Source organism: Eubalaena glacialis, chromosome 6 (assembly GCF_028564815.1).
Source record: "Eubalaena glacialis isolate mEubGla1 chromosome 6, mEubGla1.1.hap2.+ XY, whole genome shotgun sequence".
NCBI lineage: Eukaryota > Metazoa > Chordata > Mammalia > Artiodactyla > Balaenidae > Eubalaena > Eubalaena glacialis.
In genome coordinates this window covers 450,097-475,378 of record NC_083721.1, presented here as the reverse complement: position 1 = coordinate 475,378, position 25,282 = coordinate 450,097, and the positions used below count along the sequence as shown (strand labels likewise).

The window sequence follows — 25,282 nt, the reverse complement described above, 5'->3', positions numbered from 1 at the left end:
AGAGAAGCCTATCAGCTGGCAGGCTGTATCTGTTGGCACAGAGCTTCCAGCAAGCTCCTCAGAGCCCCATCATCAACATGAGCCAAACATTTGAGGAAAACGTCTACCACGAAAGGCAACGAAACACACAGAAAAAGGAAATTTTTTTTTTTTTTTTTGGCTGCGTTGGGTCTTCGTTGCTGCGCGCGGGCTTTCCCTAGTTGGGGTGAGCGAGGGCTACTCTTCGTTGCAGTGCACGGGCTTCTCATTGCAGTGGCTTCTCGTTGCAGAGCACGGGCTCTAGGCGCGCGGGCTTCAGTAGTTGCGGCACGTGGGCTCAGTAGTTGTGGCACATGGGCTTAGTTGCTCCGGGGCATGTGGGATCTTCCTGGACCAGGGATCGAACCCGTGTCCCCTGCATTGGCAGGCGGATTCTTAACCACTGCACCACCAGGGAAGTCCCAAAAAAGGAAATTTTGAGAAATGGAGATGATTGAAAGTCGTAGAAGAGGACTTTGACAAAAACATGTCCTCACAGAGATAGATGGTTCTTGTTTCATGAGTGCAACATCCTGACATACTCTTTCCCTCCCTGCCTTATTTTTTTCTGTGCTTATCACCAGTTAGCATACCAAATGTTTTGCATAATTATCTTGTTTATTGTCTATCTCCCCACTAAAATATAAGCTCTGTGAGGGCTGAAATTTGTTTCATTTGTTGCTATATCCCCAGCACCTGGAATAATGCCTGGCATATAGTAAACATTCCAAGTCTATTCAATTTATTCATTGAATAAATGAATGAATTAACCGGAGTTGTCTCTAATAAGAAACATAAAGAAAAAAACTCTCAGAAATTAAAAATATGGCAGCAGTTTAAAATTTTTTAAACTTTTTTTATTGAAGTATAGTTGATGTACAACATTATATGTTACAGGTGTACAATATAGTGATTCACAATATGGTAGCAGTTTTAAAATCACTAGAACAGGGAGATAGAGAAATTTTAGAATAGTAGGATAAAAAGATAAAGATATAAAAAAATTGAAAATTGGAGCATCAATACAGGTGGTCAAACATCTGAATATTAGGAGTTCCAAAGGGAAACAGTGGAGGAGAAAATTGTATTAAATAATTTCCAAAAATTCCCAGAATTGGGGAAAATTTTCTGGATTGAAAAAGCATGGGAGAATATTTTCTAAAGATGCCTGCAAAATCTCCCATCTCACATGCTCTTTTACAATGTGGTCTTACCACTCATCCCCACTGAGAAACAGGACCTATGTCCCGTCCCTTGAATCTATAACCAGATGCTTGTAACCAATACAATGCAGTGGAAGTGATCCTGCAGATTCCAAAGCTGGGCTTGCATTTCGCTCACTGGGGCACTTGCACTTGGAGCCCTGAGATGCCATGTGAGAAGTCCTGTCTGAGGCCACCTTGCTGTGAGGAAGCCAAGCCACATGATGAGGTCACATATAGCTACTCAGGTCGAAAGCCCCAGCTAAGCCCCTAGCCAAGAGTGCAACATCACCTGCCCGCTATGTAAGTGAGCTGTCTCAGACATCCAGCCAGAGTCAAGACTTCAGATAACCACAGTCCCAATACCTGCAGTCAATACCTGACTGCAACTGCATGAGAGATCCCAAGAGAAAGCTGCCCAGCCTATCCTTCCCAAATTTAAGCTATGGTTGGGGTAGTTTGTTACACAGCAAAAACTACTGGAAAAAAGCACTACACCGTGCCGAGCGCAGTAAGTTCGGCAGGGAATAGGGGAGGCAAACCAATACGTCAAGCGTGTTGCTGAGAAATTTGAGACCACCAGGGACAGAGATGATCTTAAAACTCCCAGTAACAAAAAACAAACAAAGACACAGAGGAATAATTTCCAATGTAAAATTCTACTTCCATTCAAACGATGAATCTAATGTAAGGGTAGAAATAAAGACCTTTTAGATATGCAAGCTTGGAAGGCTCTGAAAGATGAGCTCCATCAAAATGAGAAAGCAGACCACAGAAGAGGAAGATATATGACTCAGAATCCAGGAAACGTCCAAGGTGGCACAAAGACGGGGGGGTTCCCAGCGGTCCATTTCCAAAAGAAAATGGAGCTAGCCTATTACCTGAGGCACCTGAGTGTTGGGAGGAGCTTTACACTTAGCGAGGAGAGGTTTGGGTGAAGTAGTGCTAGGAACACAGAAAACCAAGCAAATGAAAAAGCAAGACAGTTGACTCCAGGTACAACTGAAAGTTGTACCTAAAGGAAATGTAATCATAAACCAATACGGGGCTCGATAGCAAACGGTATTAATACAGTCATACTGAACTCTGAACGCAGATTTCAGCTAACATCTTAAATCGTTTTGGGAGACCAGTGGGAGAGGAAGTGTAGTATGCATGTGTGGGTGATACACGTTGCAGAGAGGATACTATAAGAGAGCTGACTCATTTTCTATTGTAGGAAATCAATAGATAATGTCTAATATCGAGATTAAGAAATAGCATTACTTAAGTCTTTACTGATAAACATGAAGTTAATCATTGAAGAAATCCCTAAGAGTTGATTAGTGTTTGTTCTGGCGGATGCAGGGTTTGGCTGGTAGATTTGGTGGTGGTAGGATGAGGAAGTTCTGTTCCTGGTGCTTCTTTTTTCTCAGTGAAATAAGAAGCAGGTCATCATCTAGGAATGTTGTAGATTTGAAGAGAAGAAGAAGATATGAAATAGTTTTCTCAGAGAGTCTAGGGGATGTGGGATATAGTAGGGAGATGCTGAGTGCCAATTTAAGACTGATGGTCATACTCAGCATAAAGTCTATTAATACCTCTTTCTGTATATGGCTCAAATGTCTCCCTTCTCTCCACACCAACTGCTAGCAGACTCAGGATTATACCCTCTTCTTTCACCTGGACGGCTGCAGCATCCCCCTTTCGAGATCCACTGCTTGTCTTGCTGTTGTTCCCCATATGCAGTTTCTGAAACAAAATGTGACCAAATCACTTCTCTGCCTAATATCCTCCAATAGCTGATTCCCATAGCACTCACAGTAAAGCAGCAAGGGTCTCGGCGGTCTGGCCTATCCCCTCACTTGGCAGTAATACCAAACTGGCACCTCCAGGTTTTCATCACGTCCTCTCGGGTATACCCCTGCACTCCTCTCCAAGAATTCTGCTCTGTCCTCCGCCCAATCCCCTTGTTTCCCCCTGCTTCCAATCCTGGCACATGCCCCGTGCCTCAGAGAGCTATGTACGTATACAGTTGGCTCAGTACATCTGTTGGCTCTCTGAGGTGTGAGCTGGGCAGGCCTGGTGGGCAGGGTCCCTGCACCTTATTCATCCCTGCACTACTGATTCTGGCACATCAGGGACTGCCACTGCTGCTAAGACAATGAATGACCACCGTTACACACTGAAATGTAAGAGCACGTGTTGGTGGACAACAGAAGAGATCATGAAAACAGGTAAGAGTATCAAAGACATGACACAGGAGAAAACAGCCTTTCATTCTGAAAACTGAGGAAGACCTCATTAGATATTCCAGTGGTTTATTTGCATGATTAATAATCACATTCCAACATGCATCAAGCATCTGAGAGTAACATTATTTTGAGTAAAAGAAACTCTTCTAGACCCTCAGGTCCAGCAGCTCAAATGTCCACCATGTCCAGTAGTGCAGAGAGATGGAGCTCAGAGGCAACGTCCTCTTCCCTTGAACTCCAGATCAGCCTTTCTAAGTGCTTCAGCCGTTGGGTCAGAGATGTGCCTGTTGCCTCTGACATCTGCAGTTGCTCCCCTGTCCTGTCATTCTATTTGAACAAAAAAAGAAACTAAAAATAGTTTTGGGATATCCACAAGCCAAGATATATTTTCTTTAAAGGCACTAGATCTGACTCATGTTAGAAACCTCTTCTGGGGCCTGCTAGGCTCAACAAACCCGTCTCTTGGCATCTATCACACATCCTTCCAGCCCCTTCCAGCACATACACATACAGCTGGCATCATCTGCCATGGAATGTTTCCTCTTCTGATTCTTTATTTATATTTTTAAATTTTCTTTTCTGGCTGTGCCGCATGGCATGTGGGATCTTAGTTCCCCTACCAGGGATCAAACCCACACCCCCTGCATTGGAAGCGCAGTCTTAACCACTGGACTACCAGGGAAGTCCCTCCACTTCTGATTCTACCAGGAACAACTTCTAGTCGTTTTTATAAGATATTGTTGTCAAGAGCTACGAACTATTCCATCATATGTATTGTAATCGCTGAACCAGACTCTCATCTTTGGATGTTTAGTTTCCACTTTTATGTACTATAATTAATGCTACAGTGAACAAAAATACATTAACTTTCGTCATCAGTAATTTCTTTAAGGCAGAATTGTTAGTCAAAGAGTACAAATATTTTTAAGGTATCTGCCAAACTAATAATTGGAAATAGTATGTCATCTTAATTTCTTTTTCTCCGCAATTGAAGGGCTTCCTAAAAGCCAATCCAGGAGCATACATTTTGCCTGTCCAGCATTATACATATAAACTCTGCTTTTGTTTCTTTTATCACTGAAGGAAGAATGGTGAGGTAGAAAGACCTTGAGCTTTGGAGCCAGTTGGGTCTGGCTTTAAAAAGCAGCTTTGCCACTGACCAGCTGAACACTCTTGGGTGAGGCCCTTGACTTCTGTGAGCATACCCTCCTCATTCATTAATTTTCCTTAGGGAAAATTAATACCAGAAGGGAGGTCCGGGTGATGCCAAAGCTTGGACAGTATGTGCTCCATAAACCGAACCACTGTTGTCACCTTTGTTTTTCTCCTCAAAACTTTACTGCATGTCAGCATAACATGGTTATGGGTTTTGTTCAGTTCTTAAGCATGTTTCAATTCCATTCTTCATTCATTTCGTAAGCAGAAACTGAGAATTAGTTGGGCCACTATAATACTGACGGATTAAGTTTAAGAAAATATCTAATTTAAGCTAATAATTTATTGGTCATCATGACATCATACTATGACTCGAGACATTACTTTTTTCCCAGTCATTCTCTCAGTTGTTAAGTCTAATATAAATGCCAAATGTACTCTCTTCTCACCTGAAGGCTAGTAGTTGTAGATGTTTTCATCACAGGTTCGATAGTCTGAGGCAGAGACACCAGAGTCTGAGGAAGGTAGAGTGGAAGGGAAGTTGAATCTGTAAATGCTCCCGAGTCCTCTGACAACCACTGCTGAAGTTGATCTGCAAACCTGAAACATTTGAGCATTAGGAAGCAAAAATTTAACTATCACTCACTTTTCTCCTATATATGCTTTAAATTTTTTAAAGCTTCGCTTTTTATTAAGGGTGGAACTAAGTTATGACATCAACTAAGAAGCAGAAAAGCACCGTTTAAAAAAATTTAGTATCTTCTCTTTAACTTATAAACCTGATTTATATTTAAAGAAAAAGGTGGCATTTATCCAAAACAACTGGTTTTTAACAGTACTCGTACTTCTCTCATTTGGTTTATCTTCTCTGGCTTATTTTGCTATTATGTGTCTATAATTAATTTGTATCTCTTTGGATTATCCAAAATGTACGGATTGCTGCTTTAGTTTAAAATTAACCCAAAATAACATCGCACTGCCACCTAACATACTCCAGAGCTGTCCACTCCATATACTTGTTTTTTAAAGAAAAATAATCTGATCCAAACTGCTTAAATGATACAGACCTAGGAAAATCTACTTTTAGAAATCATGACACATTCATTCACTCTCCCAACACATATTTATCAAGCCTCCACCAAATGCTAGGCATCATTCTGGGTACCAGGGACACAGCACTGAGACAGAACAGACAAGGCCCAGCTGGAGGCAGCTGAAACTCTAGTGAGGGGAGACAAAGGAGACGTCTGAAGACAAGAAAGACAAGGCAGAGACATGGAGACAGGGAGGACTGGTGAGACGGGTAAGGAGGTCCTCACTGAGCAGATGTGAGCAGAGGCCAGAAGTGAGCACAAGGTGGGCCAAGGGGATGTTAGGGGGCGGCTGGGAGCCCCAGGCAAAAGGAACGGCTAACACCAAGGCTGCCTGTGCACTGCCTAGCATGATGCAGCAAGGAGCAGAGGGCAGAAAGGAAATGGGAGGCGGATCGCACAGGGCCTGGCCCCCTTGTGAGGGTTCTGCCTTTGATTTGGTGAGAGGAAGCCACTGGAAGGTTGTGAGCACAGGAGAAACATGACCTCTGCCTCACACTTGAAAGGCTCACACCAGGTCTGCTGAGACTGACTACAGACTACTGCAAAAATGGTCCAATTCTGAACATATTTTGAACAGAGCCAATGGGATTTGTGGGTGAACTGGATGTAGAGGGGTGACTCCCGGGCGTCTGGCCTCAGGAGCTGGAAGGGTGGAGCCGCCACCAACTGAGACGACCACGGCAGGAGGGGCCGGTTGGGAGAAATCGGCAACTGGATTTGGGATATGTTAGCTTTGAGATGGCTATCAGGCATCCAATAGATGTCTAATGAAGAATTCAAGGAAGAACTACAGTATTCAAATCTGGAGTTCAAATCTCAAGGTTTGAGATATAATTTGGAGTTGTCAGAATATTGACGCTTCTTAAAAAATCCATTAAACTGGATGAAATCCCTGGGGAGTAGGTGCAGCTAACACAGAGAGAAGGTCTGCAGAGTGAGCCTGGGCAGGTCGGCAGGAGGCGGGAGGGAACATGTGGGGCTGCTGGGGCCTGGGGTTCACGGTCAGTTCAGCCGTGTGCAGGCTGCAGTACCCTGACCACAGCGGACACCCTGGGGCAGGGATGGGCTGCAGAAGGCTGGGAAAGAGGACTGGAGAAGTGAGAATCACACTGTTTTTGAGGAGTTCACTGTTAAGGGAGCAGAAACATGGGGGTGGTGACTAGAGAGGGAAATGGGGCCAAGACAGGGAGAAGTGGCAGCCTGTTTTCACATTTGTATGCTGACGGGCGAGTGAAGGACTCTCACTGGACTAGTGTCCTTGAGTGGGTGGGAGACGAGAGTCCAGCCAAGGGGAGGGGCTGACCTTGCCTACAGGCTGGACATGGAGGCTGCTGGAGAGGACGGGGCAGGGGGAGGCATGAGGACGACAGGGGAAACTCCCTTCTTGCCGTCTCTTCTTCCTCAGTAAAACCATAAACACGGGTGGTGGGAGAGGCAGAGGAAGCCCTGCTCCAGCTCCTGCACACCCGCAGTGTGGGAATGCACCAACGCCCAGGCTGGCCAGACGGGCAGAGCGCATGCCAGCCACGTGCCACAGAGGCTTAGTTAGCCAGCTACACTCACTCCCCACTAGGAGACTCAGGACTTTCAGTGATAAACAATCAACGAAACCGATTTCAAATAATAAAACAATCGAAGGCACACTATCGAGGGCACTGCCTCTGTCCTCAAAGAGCTTACCCTTCACACGTCTGACCTGCCTTCTTTTTTAAACAGTCTTGTCCCTGGGATCCTTGCTAACCCAGCATGAAGCGGCCTAAAGGACAAAACGAACCCCGAAAACGGGCTTCACCTCTTGCTCTCCTCTTTCTCCAGCAGCAGGCTGCTGGACAGACACTGGGCCAGGAGCTCCTGGGCAGAGGCTCCGAGCATCAGGTCCTCGGTGCTGGGAATCCGCCCCTCTCGGCCGCGCTCCACACCTCTCTTCCCTTTGCGGTGCCCGTGAAGTAACCGAGTGGGAAGCTTGTTTGCAGAAGGATGAAAAGACCTTATCCCCAAACTGTAAGTAAACGTTTTGAAATGCTTACGGTCAGGAAAGAGAGGGAGAAAGGGTTCCTCTGGCATCAGGTAGAGTGGGGTGCCTTGGGGTCAGGCACGGGCGCAGAGGGAGGGCAGCCTCTGCCTTGCAGCAGCTTCCCCTCTCCTGGGCAGCAGGGCTCCCAAAGCTTCTCTACTCTTTGAGTTTTGCTTCCCATTCCAGGGTCATCAGCAGTCTCTGTTTTTCCCTAATACTGGCAAGGTTCTTATTTTTCACGTAGCTCCTAAATCCATCTGGATTTTTTTTTTTTTTTTTTTTTTTTTTTTTTTTTTTGCTGTGATGCGAGGCCTGCGGGATCCTAGTTTTCCGACCAGGGATTGAACCCAGGTCCTGGGCAGTGAAAGCGCCAAGTCCTAACCACTGGCCCGCCAGGGAATTCCCCTGGAAGTAATGTTTACAGCAGTGGGAGACGAGGGTCTAATGCTTTTTCTAAACAGAGGCCAAAGTCTGTCCTCTCTGCATTAATTTCCCTCATTTGGCATGGTACTTTTATCACATATGGTTCTGTTCTTGCACTTTCTATTCTGATCCATTTGTCTACTGTAACTTTATTATATGTTTTGAGATCAGGCTGAGCAGACCTTCCTTGTTATTCTTATTCAAAATTTTCTCAGCAATTGCTACACATTTTCTCATCCTGATGAATTCTAGAATTAACTTGTCAAGACCAGGCGGAAACATCCTTTTGGGCTTTTGATTAGAAATGCCCTGACTTTATAGTTTGAGAACTGACATCTTTACAGCATTGCGTCCTCCAGTCAGCAAAGCCTAGCCTGCCCCTCATTTATTCAAGGTTTTCTTTGCACCTTCAGGGCCCTGAGAATCCCCTTCACAGGGGTTTAGCACCTCTCCTGGTCAGTTTGTGTCCATATGTTCTAGATTTGTTGCTGCTGTGAATGAGAATTTCTGTACGTTGTAGGTTGATCTGTCTGATCACCTTGCTGAATGCTGAACAGTTCTAAGGGTGTGACTGTCGATGATCCTGAACTGACAATTTTACTGTCTGGAAATAATAGGTCCTCCTCACTTGATATTTATGCCCTAAACTGGGCAGGGTCTCCAGGGCAACAGTGAACAGCAGTGATGTCAGGGCAGCTCAAGGCTGGTTCTAACTTCAGTGTTTCTGATGTTTTACCAAGAAGCATGGGGGGTTTTTCAGTAGTTTTATGGTAGACAGCCCTATCAAGCTAAAGAACTTTTTTACCCAAGTTTCATAAGAAATTTTATCAGGAATGGGTATAAATTTTTTTCTTGGAGAGAGGGAGAAGGAATGGGTATAAATTTTAAGGAAAACTTTTCAATACCTAGTGAAATGATCGCTTATTTTTCTGTTATGGCAGCCAATTACACGAATAGATTTCTACTGTTGATATTGTATAGCATGGTATAAAGCGAGCTTGTGAGTTTTTTATGTACTGCAAAACTGCATGTGCCAACATTTTACTTAGTATTTTTGAACCAGGTTTGTAAGTGAGATCAGACAACAGCTTTCTTTTGTCTGCACTCTCCTGGTTATGTTACGACTTCAGGGTCAGGTTTGTCCAATAAATGCAATGAGATTCTTGTTTCCCTCTACTCTACAACAGCTTCTACTACATGGGAATGATCTGTTCCTCGAGCATCTGTCTGAATCTCCCCACAGTGGGCTGGGTTTCACGTATAGGATGAGGATTTCTGCTGTATCCTCTGTTAGAGAATACAGCTCTCTCTCTTGGCTGAGGGGGACAGAAACACACACTGAGCACAGCTCTCACCAGCTCTGACGGAACCGTAGCTCCTTCTGCGTCTGCATTCTCGCTTGTTCCCACGACAAAGGAACGTCGTATTTTTTCAAATGGTTTTTAAAAAAATACACATATATCTGACCATCTTTAGTCAGTGCCTCTGAGAAAACGATACAAAAATAAGAAGAGAAAAGAATATCAAAAGAGCAACAGGTGACCACTTGACGTCTGCTTAAATTCACTGACTTAAGGACTAGCCCTTCCAATTAAAGTCGCACAATTATGTGACTCCCATGCTTGAGCTAAATATGCTCCAAGTGTCCATGGGTCATTCAAGGTCCAGAGAGGCTCACGTCCAGACCTGCATGGCCAGTGTGACTACTCAGAGAAGTCTCTCTAAAGCCAGCCTTGGGGGCCCATTTCAGGGAGATGAATGCAGGCTCTCCTGGAACCTTCTCAGCTCTTCCCAATGTTTATAAGTCACCTGGAGGTCACTGGCTTGGAGAGGTAGCCCTAAGGAAAGGAAGGGTGGGGACCCGCAGGAAGGAAACAACCGTCAAGTAAACATCTTCCTTTGCTGAAACTGGACCAGGAAAGTCTCCTGAGGAGCCGGCCCACGGCACCAAGCACTAACTACCTGATGTGACGGGAAGCCTGGGGGGTGTCCAGTCCCTCAGCCTGTGGTTGATGCACAAGGCGATGATGTCATCCCACGGGATCTCGGCAACTGAGGGCCGCGCCCCCTGGCCTGGGGAGGGGCTCTTGCTCTTCCACCTGCGGTACGTGCTGTGGAGCAGGCTCTCCACCTGGGACTGCAGGACGGGCTGCGTCTGGAGAGAGCTGGGGATCTGGGAGGTGTACTGGACAACCATGGAGCACACGGGGAGCCAGGGAGCTGGAGAGAAAGCACCGCATGAGTCACAGGGCTTGGTGCAAATCTACGTGCAATGTCCTTCACTCTGTATTTTCCTAGGAAAAGGCAACTATGTAGCTGAGAAGTCTGCCTTCAACTCTGAATACAACAGAACCACAGCTGTTAAAAGAAAGAACATCTCCCTCCCCATGTCCAGGTAAGGGATGCAGCCACCCAGGTCAGAATTCACAACAAAGGGTCCATCCTAGAGGCTTTGACTGCACAGGCCTGCAGATGCATGCAGGAATCCGTATTTGACCAAGCACTCAGGGAGGTCTGGTCCCAGAGGCATGGGCTTCTCTTGGGGAGCCCCGACCTAGCTCACGGCAGAGGATTTGCGCAGTGCGGTTTGTTTCCCTTTGGGTTCCTTCAGTAGCAAATGCCTGTTAGGCCTACTGGAGACCGCACCTCAAGATTCAGAATGATGCCTGAGGCCTCCGTTCCACATGGGCTAAAGGAGATGGCCCCGCGAAGGCCACGTGCTGCGCCACGTGAGCACACACAGCCTTGTTCCCTCCTAACAGCATCAGCAAGGGAAGGGGCAGCCTCCTCACAGCACAGGGACCCATAAAGGCTGCGTGAGAACAGCCCGAAAGCCTCACTCGGGCACAGCCGGAGCCACAGAACGAGCTTCTTTGACAAAGAAGGAACACTGGTGTTAAAGCAGCACTGAGTGCCGTGGCCCCAGCAGAGCCAGCAGCGTGGGGACAGGACCGCACAGTCCCCATGCCTTTTGCTCCCAAATGCCATGGCACAGGCAGGATGGGACCTGCTGTTAACTGAGGAATCCCAGGCCTTGGATGCAGCACTCTTCCTGACACCTTCCTCCCAGGACTGAACAGATACCCACAGACAGCTCAGATGGTGGTGAAGGGCCAACAGGGCTCACTCCACAGAACCCCAGCTCGTCCTGACTCCTGAATCCAAAGGCAGTGTGGGGCCGGGGTGCCCAGTGGAGGAGGACCACCTCACACCGGCGCCCAACACCTGCCAGGGCGTCTCTACAGCAGGAAGGAGACGGGGAACTCGGCCGCACCACACTGCTTCCCGGCCAGTACCGCTCAGCACGAGCACGCACCTCCCGGGGGCGGAAGGTCCACCTGTGGGAGCTGGAAGCCAAGGACAGCCTGCCTCAGCCAGGCCAGGTGCTCCGGGGTGTTCCAGTGAAGGTGAGGAAGCAGCCGGCTACCCCCTGCCTCGGCGAACTCAGTGACAGGCCAGGACAGGTCACAGAGCTGCTCGGAGGACGCCACAGAGGCCAGGAAGCTCAGCACGCTGTTGAACAGCTCGATGACGGCGCTTGGCTCCTGCGGGGCCAGGCCGCCTAGCCTCCGCTCTCTTCTGTCGTGGAAAAACCGGCCGCTAAACTCCCGGCTAATGCCATCTTCCACGTACTGAATGAGGGTCTGGCAACAAAGGTCAAGGGCACAGGGGCAGTGGGAGACCAGCCACTGCACAGCCTGCGAAACCTGAGAAGCAAAGACAGTGGGGAGAGATCTGGGTCAACAATTCACGCTGTTTTTCAGGAAGAGATTGCTGAAGGCGCCCCTCCCGCAGCTGCCACAGCAGGTGCCACGGGAGCAGCAGCCTCTCAACCACAGCAGGAAGGGGAGCAGACGCTTCCACTGCAGTTGAGTTTGGTCTCCCAGGGCCCTGGAGACCCACACAGCAGGGACCCCGAGAAGGGCTCCCGTGGCCCTCGCTCCCGAGCGGCGTGGCCTGAAGGGTGGCCCCGGAAGGGCTGGAGGCCCAAGGGAAGCCAGCCCTGCACGTCCTCTTCACCTCACACGGAAAAGGAAGCCGCGTCTTCCCGTTCTTAGAAGGACTAACAGCTTCGCTACATGCCTGGATGCTTTCACAGCCTGTAGTTATCTTTCTTCCTGTAGTTACTTTTATTTTAACTCCTGGCACTTCTTTCCCTAAATGTAATTGTCAGCACAGACTTCCTTTTTTTAAGGAAACTTCTGAAAACATTATTTCTTCATATTCCAAGGACAACCACTTACAAAAAATAATTATACATCTGCCCCTCAGATACAAGATATGAATTGTCATATTTTAAATCCATAACAACAAAACCTCGAAAAAAATTTACACAAACAATTTAATTTATTGCCGATAGCAGGACTGTGGGCAAATTTTATCTTTTATTTTGATTTCTGCTTATATTTTTAGAAAGTTTCCTGTCAAAACATAAAATTAAAAATGCAAGCAGTAATATACACTAAATTCAAGATAGAGTGAAAGGGAAAAAACTGAAATATCTTGTTGGACCTTTAAAAATGATGAAACCTTACCTTAGTTGTGCCTTGTAAATCACTAATGGAATCAGGGATCTCAATAACGGTATATTCCGAAATCAGCTTAGCTGAAACCAAATCCTGTAGCATCAGACCTTTAAGACAAACAGACGCAGGTCACCTGTCTCTGGTAGAGGTCTGCAGGCGAGCAAAGGCATCTCACTGCTCTGACCCCGCCCAGCCCTGCCCCCAGTCACTGCAGCAGCTGCTGTCACATGACTCCAGACACCACACTGCCAGCACTTTCTCATACCCCCGGCTCTACCTACTTATTAAACATGCCAGCTCATAAATGGAACTGCCTTCACACACCAGCTTCCACCTCCTTCTCCACGGCGTCCCCTCCCGGGCTGGACACAAGAACCACCAGCGGAAGCGCAGGCTGGAAGGGCTTAGCCTGCAGGAGCTGCTTGATCTGCAGCAACGCCGACAGCCAGTACACATCCTCCTCCGCCACGTCCTCGCTCTTCACTTTGGGAGGAAGCAGCAGCATGAGCCCACTGGCTCCCAGGAGCTCCTTCTGTGTCTCCACGGCGTCGAGGGCACAGTCGCTAAGAGCACCGTGGGCCACCTGCAACGGCACCCAGACCATCAAGATGGATGCACCAGGGGACAAATCAACAGTGAGCTTCGGTCCCAGAGTGAGCAGAGCCAAATGCTCACCGCACGCCAGGTCAGCCTCCCTCCGTGAGGCCGAGAGTTAGTATGAAAATTAGTCATAGGTAATTCAGCCTCTGGCTAGACTTGTGTTGGAGCAATTTAATCTTAACAATTACCTCAAACAGGCTTGTAAAAAACGAGTAAGCCGGGACTTCCCTGGTGGCTTCCCTGGTGGTTAAGAATCCGCCTGCCAATGCAGGGGACACGGGTTGGATCGCTGGTCCAGGAAGATCCCACATGCCGTGGAGCAACTAAGCCCGTGCACCACAACTACTGAGCCTGCGCTCTAGAGCCCATGAGCCACAACTACTGAGCCCACGTGCCATAACTACTGAAGCCCAAACACCTAGAGCCTGTGCTCCGCAACAAGAGAAGCCACCGCAATGAGAAGCCTGTGCACTGCAATGAAGAGTAGCCCCCGCTCACTGCAAATAGAGAAAGCCTGTGTGCAGCAACAAAGACCCAACACAGCCAAAAATTTTTAAAAATTAAAAAAAAAAAAAGAAAGAAAGAAACCCAAAGGAAACAGATACCGCATGGCACCTAAGAAAACTTATGCAAAAATCCTAATTTCCTCTGAGGATGCCTCCCTCTGGAAACAGTCATAAGATGATATGAAAAAGTCAAATAAGGACAAGAAAAAGGAAATCAATAATATATATATTATTAAAAACTCAATAGAACATTTGGAATACAAAGTCAAGGAAATCTCCCAGAAAACAGTATTAAAAAACAAGAGAGAAAATGGGATAGAAAGGATTAAGAGGCTCAGAGGCTCAACTGATGAGGTCAAACATCAGTCTAATACGAGTTCAAGAGAGAAGAGAATAAATGAGAAGGAAAGCAGATGTCATCCAGATGGAAAAACGTCAGTCTCCAGCCCACAAGGACCCACCAAGCCCAAATGATGAGGGAAGGAAGTCAGCACCAGAGCCCCAGGGACAGAGTGCAGGCTTCCAAAGAGAAACAAAGTGGGCCACAGAGAAAGGAACAGAACAGTTTCAGACATCTAACAGCAATGCTGGACGGCAGGTGACAGTGGAGCAAACTAGAAGGAAAATAACTTTCAACCCATAATTCTATAAACCCAGCTAAACTATGAAGCAAATGTGAGGGTAAATACATTTTCAGACAGGCAAGAACGCCAAAAATTCTCCTCCCACGCACTCTTCCTTTGGAAGAAAGTGGAAAATGTGCTCCATCAAACAAGAGACTAAACCAAGAAAACATCTTGCTGCTGCTGCCGCCGCCGCCAATGGCAGCACCGAGCAAGTGCCTGATGTGTCGGACTGTGCGCTCTGTATGTATAACTCACTTCGTCCTCAAGGACTCACTGTCCTCTGGTGTGCACAGTGGCACCACAGAGCAGCTGTGTGGCCCCAGGCTATTTGTTTTAGCTCCTCCCTCCCTGGCAAAACCGAATCGTGAGTAAGAGCACTGACCCACAGGCGGCGCCCAGCCACGAGGACCCTGCCCAAGGCCAGGGTTAGGGGTGGAAGAGCAGGACTGAGCTCTTGGTCTGGAGGCCCCAGCGGCAGCCACACCCTGGGACACGTTATCAGCCTCAAGGGGAGCAGGAGGATGGCGCCTTCTCGGAGGGAGGGATAAGGTGAAGTGACAGAACATTCAGAAAACTCGACTAAGACATGTACAGCCCATGTGCCGGCACGTCTGGGTAATTATTAATGAAAGATGAAGGTAAAACTACTTAAGTAAGATAATGAGACAACTACTACTTGCAAAAAAATAAACAAATGTAGTCACAGAACACTGGCCGGTTCTGGGGCAAATAGCCATCACACAGCGCGCGCGCACACACACGCAACACGCGGACCCACATGACCCCACTTGCTGAGATAATATAAAGTAATGATGTAGCCACCTGGAAGATGGGGAGGCTGAGAGGAACTGGGGTATTAAGAGTTCACGCCTCCCATAGTGGGGTGTGCAGCCCCAGGATGGCCCCCACGATGCCACCTCCTCGTGCTGATGTCCATGCACCGTCACCTGCCCTGAGTGTGAGCTGGGCCTAGTGACACGCTTCTAACAGTATCAGACAAACGTAATGGGATGCCACCTCTAAGATTAGGCTACAAAGAGATTATGCCAGCTTGCTCAGCTGATGGGAGCCAGCTGATGCCCTGTTGTGAGCTGCCTCATAGAAGCCCACGTGGCATGGCCTGCAGGGAAGTGAATCCTGCCAACAACCACGAGAGTGAGCTTTCCGAGGAGACCAGAGCCCTGGCCTACATCTTGACTTACACCTGGTGAGGAATCCCGAGCCAGAGGGCCCATCTAAGCTACACCTGGACTTCTGCCCCACAGAAATTGTGAGTAACGAACGTTTGTTATTTAAAGCTGCCACATTTGGATGTTTTTTGTTTGTTTTTTTTGGCCGTGCCGCACGGCATGCGGGGTCTTAGTTCCCCAACCAGGGATCGAACCCAGGCACCCTGCAGTGGAAACGCGGAATCCTAACCACTGGACCGCCAGGGAATTCCCAAAGCTGCCACATTTGGAGGTAACCTGCTATGTAGCAATAGATAACTAATACACATATTTTAAGGCAAAGTCGGCAGAGAACATCTAAAGTGGATAAATAAGAGAAATGGCAGTGTAAGGACATGATATGGAAACAGGACAGAAGTCAAGCCTTGGGGAAAGGAGCTAGAAGAAGGGGCAGGGGCTGCAATTTCTCATCCTAAATCATGTGGTGCTGAGTTTTTAACTACATGCAAGTATTATTTTGACTTAAAATTTTAAGAATAAAGGCAAGAACAAACTAATTGTCCAGTAAGTGAAGTTTGACTTTGTCATCATAGGAAAAAGGGAAGTACATGCCCCAAGATGTTTCTGTTACCTCTGAATGGTGAGACCTTAGATGGCTCTTATAATCTTTATACTTCCTCTGTATTTCCTTATATTTTTAAAGTTTTATATATGTATTACTTTCACATTTAAGAAATACAATAAATAGTATTTAAATGGAAAGAAACGAACAAAAATCCTATAGTCAAACTACAATTTGAAGCAGTTCCAAGGACAGAAGGAACATGCAGTGGAGTGTCACATGCAGATGTCCGGGTGTGCCATGAGGGTGACTGTCAGGAAGAGGAGAGGTCTGGAGTGGAGACCTTCAGGTCAGGACACGGTGGGGAGGGCCACTTCCACTGGGCCCTGCTCTGAGCACGCCGCCAGTCGTGATCACCACACTATGGAAGGCACCAGGCCCAGGTCGGACGACTGGCCACAGCAGCAGCTACCAACACCAGGTCTGCTCAACGCTGAAGCCCACACTTCCTGCCCTGCACTGCTATTTTCTAAGTAAATAAAATATACATCTGGTTTTATTTCTGAACACACACAGTAAAACCTCAAATTCATTTATGCAAGTCTGAATCTAATGAGGAAACAGGTTCTCATTAAACAAGAATCTCTCAGGGAACCAATTAAGCTCAGTATTGTACAAACACCTATAAAGAACAAAAATTAGGGACTTCCCTGGTGGCGCAGTGGTTAAGAATCTGCCTGCCAATGCAGGGGACATGGGTTCGATCCCTGGTCTGGGAAGATCCCACATGCTGTGGAGCAACTAAGCCCGTGCGCCACAACTACTGAGCCCGTGTGCCACAACTACTGATGTCCGCGCACCTCGAGCCCGTGCTCCGTAACAAGAGAAGCCACTGCAATGAGAAGCCCGTGCACTGCAACGAAGAGTAGACCCCGCTCGCCGCAACTAGAGAAAGCCCACGTGCAGCAACGAAGACCCAACGCAGCCGAGAGAGAGAAAGAAAGAGAGAGAGAGAGAGGGAGAGCGAGAGGGAGAGAAAGAGAGAGGAAGGAAGGAAGGCAGAAAGGGAAAGGAAACGAAAGGAAAGAAAATTAGAACTTATAATCAAAAACTGAGGGCAACTTTAATGTAAAACAAAAACAAGTAACCTGAAACGCCCAATACTGAACCCATGTGAAAACTGCATAAGATTAAAAAACATTAGTCTTTTGGTAAGACCTGATGTATCAGGAAGCTATTTTAACAAAGATTTCAGCAGCTGACAGACCATATGAGATGCAACAGCCACTGCATTTTTTTGTAATGCTCTGTCTCATCCCTCTTGGGTTAGTTACCAGAGGTCCGTGGAATTCAGGGCTTCTGAATTATAGGTGAACATATGTACTTTTCAGGATTATTCTGGGTTTTCACCAAGTCCTCAAAGAGAGGTCTGTGACCCAAGACAGTTAAGACTCACTGCACTCCTGAGAATCTAGCCTGGTCTCTCACACCAAGGGGGTGTGCATGGGATGTTGTCAAGACGCAAGGAGGAACAGATACGACACTTGCTTCTGAGCCTCCCACATTGTTTCAGGGCTACTTCAGGGAAGTTACATGATTCCAATCATGTCTGGGAGTGAGTGCGAATGAGAAAACCACAGAAGTAAATACACTAAGTGACGGTCACTCACCTTGATGCACACACTGACAGAAACTGTCTCATTCCCCTTGCTGCTGAGAGTGTTAAAGAGAGTGAGTGTCTGAATGCCACCAACATCACGGCATGTGTCATCCACTGAGCCATCATCTCCTATGAACTTGACCTTTAACCAATTTGCTAGAATTCTGTGAATAAAAGAAAATAACACTTGAAGGAGAGAAATATTACACAGATGTAAATCCACAAACACCAAATCTTACTATGAAGTTGATCTGAACTAATAAACAGGCTGTGATTTTTTAAATGGAGTTAGGAACTCTACTGGGTTATATATTTGAGAGGACACTCATTCTAATGTGATTTATGATTTTGAAGCACTAAGAAAAGATTTTGAGCAACAGAAAAGGTCCTTAGAGTTTACCAGACAACCCAGCAATTCCACTCCTAGGTATATAACTAAAATAATCGCAAACATATGTCCACACAAACACTTACACGTCAATGTTCACAGAAGCGTTATTCATAATAATCAAAAAGTGGAAACACCACAAATGCCCATCAACTGATGAACAGAAAAATAAAATGTGATATATTCATGCAATCAAATATCATTCGGCCACAAAATGAAGGACTAATATATGCTACAACATGCATGAACCTAGAAAACATTATGCTAAGTGAAAGATGCCAGTCATAGAAGACTACATGTTTTCGGGTTCTATTTGTATGAAATGTCCAGAATAGGCAAATGAATAGAGACAGAAAACAGATTAGTAGTTGCCAGGGGCTGCAGGTAAGGAGGGATGGACTGCTAATGGGCATGGATTTCTTTTTAGGTGAAAAAACGTTCTGCAATTAGATAGTTGTGATGGTTATACAACTCTGTGAATATACTAAAACCAGTGAAATGCACACTTCAAATGGGAGAAATTTATGATATGTGAATTACATCTAAAAAAGAAAAGTAACACGTTCTGTAGTTGCTTTAAAAGTATGGTTTCTGGAAGCAACTTGGTTATAAGAAATAATGCCATGTCAACTTTTTCTATTTCTTTTTAAAAATGCCAGAAGTTTTTTACCTAAGGAAAAAATGGAACTATAGCAAACAAACTAAACTGTCTTCCCCAAGAGTCTAAAATAAAGCAGGCTCTAATCAATATACCTCAGCATAGCTTTAAGTCACAATCGAGTCTGAAATGTTTTTGGACAAAGACTGTCGCTAACTGTACAAAATAAAAATGTGAAAAATCTAAAGCGTCAACTTCAAATAACAAACAAAACAGCCTGCAAAACTAAGCATCAAAATGAAAGCAGGCGTCAGGGTCCCCAGGAGGAGAGGAGCACACTGGGCTGACACCCGGCCACCCCCGTGTGCACCACTCAGCTCCCAGATGCTCTGGAGAAGCCACTCCGCCTCCCGGCCGCTTGCTCAGCATCCAGCCCCACAGGGGGAAACCTCCCTGACCTGCCAGGACTCCCTGGGGACTGCTCTTCTCCATCAGGCAACACCAGCACCAGCTTCCAAAACACACGCTCCTGCCGCCCCGGGAGGTGCTCAGCCACGAGGGATGGCAGGTCCAGGGGCGCCCATGCCGCGTCACTGGAAGGGACAGAGCACCACAGGTGAGCCACCACGCGAGCCCCCGGCAGGAGCAGCGTACACGGCGGGCGGGGGGTGACCAACCTCAGCAGCTGCTGGTAGAAGTGCTGAACCTTCATCTGGTGTGCCACCTTGTTTCTGAGCCGCCTTAACCTGCGAAGGAAGAACCACACAGAGCCTACGTGAGGCCCACTCAGCACCCACGGAGGAACCTGATAAGCACTGAGTGATGTTCTGAGTGCACAGTAATTGGTTAGTGAGTGTCTCCCTGCGGGGAATACTTAGGAGACCAAGAAACTTTTTCTGATAGAGAAACAGTTTAGTCAGAGGACTTGTTCATTCCATAAATATCAAGCAATTATCTACTGTGTGCCAGTCACGGCAGATCAGCAGTAAACAGACAAAAATCCTGCCCCGCTAGAACACACGCTCTTGTAGGGAGAGAAGGGCCTCTGTTAGTGGATGGCGTGACAGGCGCGGTGGGCATGCTGTGGACTTACACAGGGTGGTCAGAGGTGATATGGGAGCAAAGACTGAAGGAAATAGGGGCGCCAGCATGTGAGTTCTGGGCGACAGGCCAGACCAAGTCAGGAGTGGGCCTGGCACGTACACAGAAAGAGCACAGGGAGAGCAGCAGGGCAGGGAGAGCAGCGGGGCAGCCAGAGGGCAGGGTGTGGGCCACTATGAAAGACTCAGAGAGCGGCCCAGGGACGTCAATAGGGATGTGAGGCGACCTGACTCTGATGTGGTGGTGAGGACACCAGGGTGCAGGGGTCAAGGGCGGAAGCCAGCAGACGGACAGGTGGCTACGTGAGAGGGGTTGGCGGTGGAGGTGGTGAGGGTAGAGCCGCAGGATGGTGGGTCTGAGTCCAGGTGTGACCCAGCCCAGGGAGGACAGGCTGGCATCCTGTGAGCCAGAGGAGGCACCGAGTGCAGCAGGCCAGGTGAAGATTAGGTTCCGATGTTGAACTGGGGACACGGGGAAGAGGCCTCGGCTGGAGATGCACGAAGGGAGCTGTCAGCATGCAGGATGGAAAAAGATTACCAGGGGAGGAGGCAGAGGGGAAGAAGAGGGGACGGGGGCTGTGCTGGAGGGCAGGGGAGGGGACAGAGAGAGGGCCGTCCTGACACAGGTGACACAGCCAGGACTCCAGGAGGCAGCCGGGCCAAGGCTGAAGGCCCCGACACGCACAGCACATCAGAGACAGGCCAGCACCATCACCACCCTGCTTGCAGATGCAGGCACAGGACCCGGGGACGTGGGCAGCTACACAAAGTTTGTTAGAGGCGTGGAGCTGGTGACAGCCCAGGCGAGAACGAGATGTGCCTCGAGACCCCAGCAGGGTGGGCTGCCACTGCGCCTCTGTGTCGTCTTCCTAGGCCCCCACTGGGAGGTTCCTCTCCAGAGGCGACAGTGGCCTGGTCTGAAGAGAGAGGCTGAGCCCTGCATGGCCAGGATTGGGCAGCTGAAGCCAGGACCTGGGCAGGGAGCTGGGCACATGCGGGGTGGCCAGGAGGAGCGGCAGGGAGGGCCATGCGAGGGGACACAGGGAGGGAGCCCGTAAGAGGAGAGACCTGACGGCGGGAGGGGGAGTCGCTAAAATGCTGCCACCGCAGACCCAGGGTAGCAGAGGGGTCAGGGTGGTGGTGGGGGTGAGGCCAACACAGACCTCTGGCTCCACCACTGAGAATGGACATGATGTGTCCTTAAGCTAGGAAGGCAAGGAGAAAACAGGTAATTCCAGGGAAAATTCGATTAGCAGGACCAGGAGTGTTTTAAGGGGAAAAGGCAAGTGAAATCACAGCAGGTAGAGCAACTCGCACTCCAAAAACGTAATCCTGCATCTGTCTTCACCTCCTCTGACTCCACCCATCTTCCCTGCAAACAGACGTGTTAATCCACACTCTCGATAAAGCCAGTTGGGGCAGGAGGCACTTAGGAGGCCCCGGGCTGCTGACCTGGTGCAGGAGATGCCCACTCTCCCTGCGTGGCCCAGATCCAGGAGGCCCTTGGCCAGGTTCTCCTCTGCAATGGGGCACTCTGCGCTGGGAGCCAGTGCCCTCAGCCGGTCATTCACGTCCATACAGCAGGGCGCCGCAGGGAAGGCCCGCATCTGGCGCCTCAGTTTCTTCCGGGCTGCGACAGCTTCCCTCCACCTAGAGGAGAGACCAAAGTGTCATCACTGGGTGTTTTTGCCATGGGGACGAGGCAAAAACATCTCCAGCATGAACATGGGAAACATTTTCTGCCAGTATGTTTAGGTCTTTTTCAGCAACAGATCTCAAACTGAGAGATGGATCAGAACTGAAACTCAAGGTACAGGGGATGGATGATAGCGAATGAGTGGTGGGCAACGAAACTACTGAACTTAAGAGTGAATGCTGAGGGACTTCCCTGGTGGCGCAGTGGATAAGACTCTGTGCTCCCAATGCAGGGGGCCGGGTTCGATCCCTGGTCAGGGAACTAGATTCCACATGCATGCCACGACTAAGAGTTCGCCCATGCCCCAACTAAGGAGCCAGTGAGCCGAAACTAAGGAGCCCGCGAGCTGCAACTGAGGACCCCGCCATGCCACAACTAAGACCTGGTGCAACCAAATTAATTAATTAATTAAAAAAAAAAAAAAAGAGTGAATCCTGAACAGTCTCTGGAGGCCAACTTGCCAATCTGGATACAAACACAGATCCATATACCCTTTGACCCAGCAGACACCACCGACAGGATTTTCTCTCCAGACATGTGTGCACCTGTGTGAAATGTCTGTACAAGGATGCCACTGCAGCACTCTTTGTCACAGCTAGAGAGAGAAAGCCATGTGAAAGGCAACCAGTGGGACCAGGCAGGTCATCTACCATGTGCTCTGGCAACGCCACCTCAGTGCACTGACGGCAACGGGGAGAGGCCACCGTGCTGCTGCAGTCAGGTCTCCGCCCTATGTCACAGAGAGTCAAGGAAAGTCTGGCACAGAGTAGGGAACGTGCTCCCACCTGTGCCAGCCACCACACAAAGGTCAGAGGTCCTCCTGGGATGGAGACTCATTTCTCACTGAATCCCCTTTTACATGGCTGCAACTGTCAAGTACACTATTACTTTCTTTAAATGTTATTATGAAATGAATCATCATATAACATACATAACACAGGTACACCCATTTTAAAGATTAATGATACATCAAACACCCACATCCTTCCATGCAGTTGAGAATGGGTGGCCAAGACCAGCACCTGATGCCCACGGGCCCTGCTCAGTCACACACCCTCTCATTCCCAAAGGTAACCACTATGTTGGGTTTATGTTTGTTATTTTCCTTCTTTAGGGTTGTACTACTATACATAAATCCAAAACAATCCATTTAGTTTGAATATACAGTTTGTATGTTGCACACATTTCCCTAAGAATTGCTTTTTTTTCACTATAAATGATGTTTTGGAAATTCATCCATGTGGGTGCATACAGCTATCATTTGGCTTGTTCATGGCCCTCTCCCTGTGTCTAGCACATTGGGTAAACAGCAGAAGGCTACCTATAAATATCTGTCGAAATATAGAGCGGTCCCCCCACCCCAATCTAATTCTTTACTTAGTTTATACCCTTTAGGAAGGAACATGTTACATGTGCGTATTATCAGCTGCTTCTGAAAGTATAATCTTTGTAAAAGACTCTCCCTGTATGCATTGATTTTATCTGTAAGGACATGGGACTCACCGCTGGAGATACTTGCAGAAGCACTGAAGTTCCTGGAGGGTCTCTTTTGCAGTGTGGAAAATTTCCTCCCCAAGAAACAAGTCCACCAGGTGGGCACAGACGTCCTCACAGCAACGGGCCATGCGGAGCCTCTGCTCTGTCTCCACTGCACTCCTAGGGAAAAGGGCAATCAGCATGAGAGACACTGCACCCAAGGCCCCACCCTGAGGGCCTGCCTTAAAAGCATGAGTCCACGTCCTTAATACTGAAATGTAATGATATCTTTGCTGCAAGAAAAGCTTGAAGATTTTATTTTATATAATGCACAGACATCTGGAAATTTAGAGAAAAAAGAACTAAAGTGGTACAGGGTACAAGATTATAGATCCAACAGGGCCCTTACAAATAGTCAAGAGATAACCCTATATCTTATAGTGAGAAATTTAATTTTTAAATGACCATTGAGACAACTGAAATATCTTCTCATCAACAATATCTGATGTTTGCAATTAGAAATGTCTCAAGTATATGATAGCCGGCTACAGAGGCTGACAGCCTAAGGTCATGTGACAGTGGCCCTCAGATAAACCAGAATCTGAAAGAGATTTTTTACAACAAAATCCTATCAACCAAGGGATCACAGAGGCCTTTATCAAATATATTTAGCCATTAAGTCAAAGAAGCCCAGACAGGCAAGACCCATTTCCGATAGCCGTCCTCTGTGGCAATGGAGACAGCCCTGGGCCGAGCTGTAGCCCAAGTCTTCTGGAACTGCAGAGAACAGCAGTTTCCCTGCACGTCAATGAGTCCTAGGTTTTACTTCTCTCTTAATACCCCTTCCTGGGATTAAGAACAGACAAACACCCATCATTTGTGAAGTCTCTTGCTTATAGTAAACAGTGAAATAGACTCCCAATTAATAGAAATGGAAAGAAATATTAATTAATCAATATACTCCCCATCTGCACCAGAGGCTGCAGGCCTATCTCAGGGGAACTTAAATGCAAGGACAGATTTCCCAGCACAACTGAACCTCTTTCTTCCCTGAAGCTTGGCACTGAAATTAATAAAGTTCTTAAGTGAAATAGCTCAAAGGAATCTTTTAACATACGAAACAAAGGAAAGGATCTTCTACTTGAGAAAAACTAACGGTAAGTAACCTGGTGTGGAGAAGACCACCAGCGAATTCTTTTGCTAACAGAAACATCCCCACACCCAGGGCAGGGTCAACAAGGAGGATGAGAGTGAAAGTGAGGGCCTCCCTGGAAGCAATGCACACAAGAACAGGGACAGCCTGTTAGTGTTTGGCTAACCAGAAGATATGCTCCTTGTCAAAATGAAAGCCAGCTAGCCTGAGCTGGACCAGCCTGGCCATGGTGCCTCTAACCCTCCTCCCGCCCGCCCACCCGCCTCACACTGCAGGACACCAGCGCTTCACTTACTTCAACTCCTGGGAGCAGGTTTCCCTCACACGTTCTGTCACCACGAGCTCTGTCAGCTCTGCAGCTAGGTCCTGGCTCAGCTGAGTTAACACCAGTTCCCTCTCTTGTTTCAACCTAAGGGAAAAGGAAAAAGAGCACAAGAAATAACAGTCGTCACACCCTGTGACCTTGCGAGTGGGGATTTGAGTTGTGCTGCCTGGCCCCTCCGGCAGGCCTGACACCTCTGGTTCCACCAGACAGGCCACACAGCCACGCCCACTCCAGTTCCCGGACCACCACCCACACTCCCTCTGGCTGGGGAGGGGCTGCTGCTTACAAGGTGGGACCTGCCCGCTCCCTGGGCCAGAGTGTACGAAGGCGCAGGGCGAGCCGTGGGTCTGACAGAGTGCAGTGGGCAGAAGCGAGAGCACCCTAGGCCAGGGCAGGCTCTCCCCTTGTGCACACACTCCGCCCCCACGCGCACTGCAGGGGCGCGACACCCTCACCTCTCTTCCTCAGCGCGCCGCCTCTCTTCCTCTTTTCGCTCCCTTTCCTTCGTCACTTCTTCAGTTGCCATGTGCCTCAAAATGCCCACGGTTGCAGCTGTTAACAGCTCCTCCATAGCAGCACTGGAAACACTAGACAGAGCAAAGTGGACACAGCTCTAAATAAACAATAAAAGCCACACAAACCGTATTACTAGACTTCTAATACGAGCAAGGGAAAAAATACCTATTTGCCTTCCAGCATAAAAATCAAGCCCATGGTTAGGAACACACAATCTATCAAAACTGACTCAGGAAAAAAA

General features: G+C 48.0%; 1 protein-coding gene across 2 annotated transcripts in view; it reads right to left on the bottom strand.

The window, feature by feature from the left end:
• Positions 1 to 3,503: 3,503 nt before the first annotated feature.
• Positions 3,504 to 25,282, bottom strand: part of MCM3AP (minichromosome maintenance complex component 3 associated protein) — a 42,354-nt gene continuing 20,575 nt past the window's right edge. For both annotated transcript variants that reach the window (XM_061193766.1, XM_061193765.1), the window contains exons 15-29: positions 24,981 to 25,112; positions 24,496 to 24,609; positions 23,075 to 23,227; positions 21,328 to 21,525; positions 19,453 to 19,521; positions 19,234 to 19,368; positions 17,800 to 17,953; positions 12,991 to 13,249; positions 12,676 to 12,773; positions 11,457 to 11,847; positions 10,103 to 10,360; positions 9,496 to 9,625; positions 7,496 to 7,702; positions 5,059 to 5,209; positions 3,504 to 3,781 (exon numbers count right to left, since the gene is read on the bottom strand). In XM_061193766.1, the coding sequence (XP_061049749.1) occupies positions 3,623 to 3,781; positions 5,059 to 5,209; positions 7,496 to 7,702; positions 9,496 to 9,625; positions 10,103 to 10,360; positions 11,457 to 11,847; positions 12,676 to 12,773; positions 12,991 to 13,249; positions 17,800 to 17,953; positions 19,234 to 19,368; positions 19,453 to 19,521; positions 21,328 to 21,525; positions 23,075 to 23,227; positions 24,496 to 24,609; positions 24,981 to 25,112 (2,608 nt within the window). In that variant the 3' untranslated portion in view covers positions 3,504 to 3,622. The remainder of the gene's footprint in view (positions 3,782 to 5,058; positions 5,210 to 7,495; positions 7,703 to 9,495; positions 9,626 to 10,102; positions 10,361 to 11,456; positions 11,848 to 12,675; positions 12,774 to 12,990; positions 13,250 to 17,799; positions 17,954 to 19,233; positions 19,369 to 19,452; positions 19,522 to 21,327; positions 21,526 to 23,074; positions 23,228 to 24,495; positions 24,610 to 24,980; positions 25,113 to 25,282) is intronic.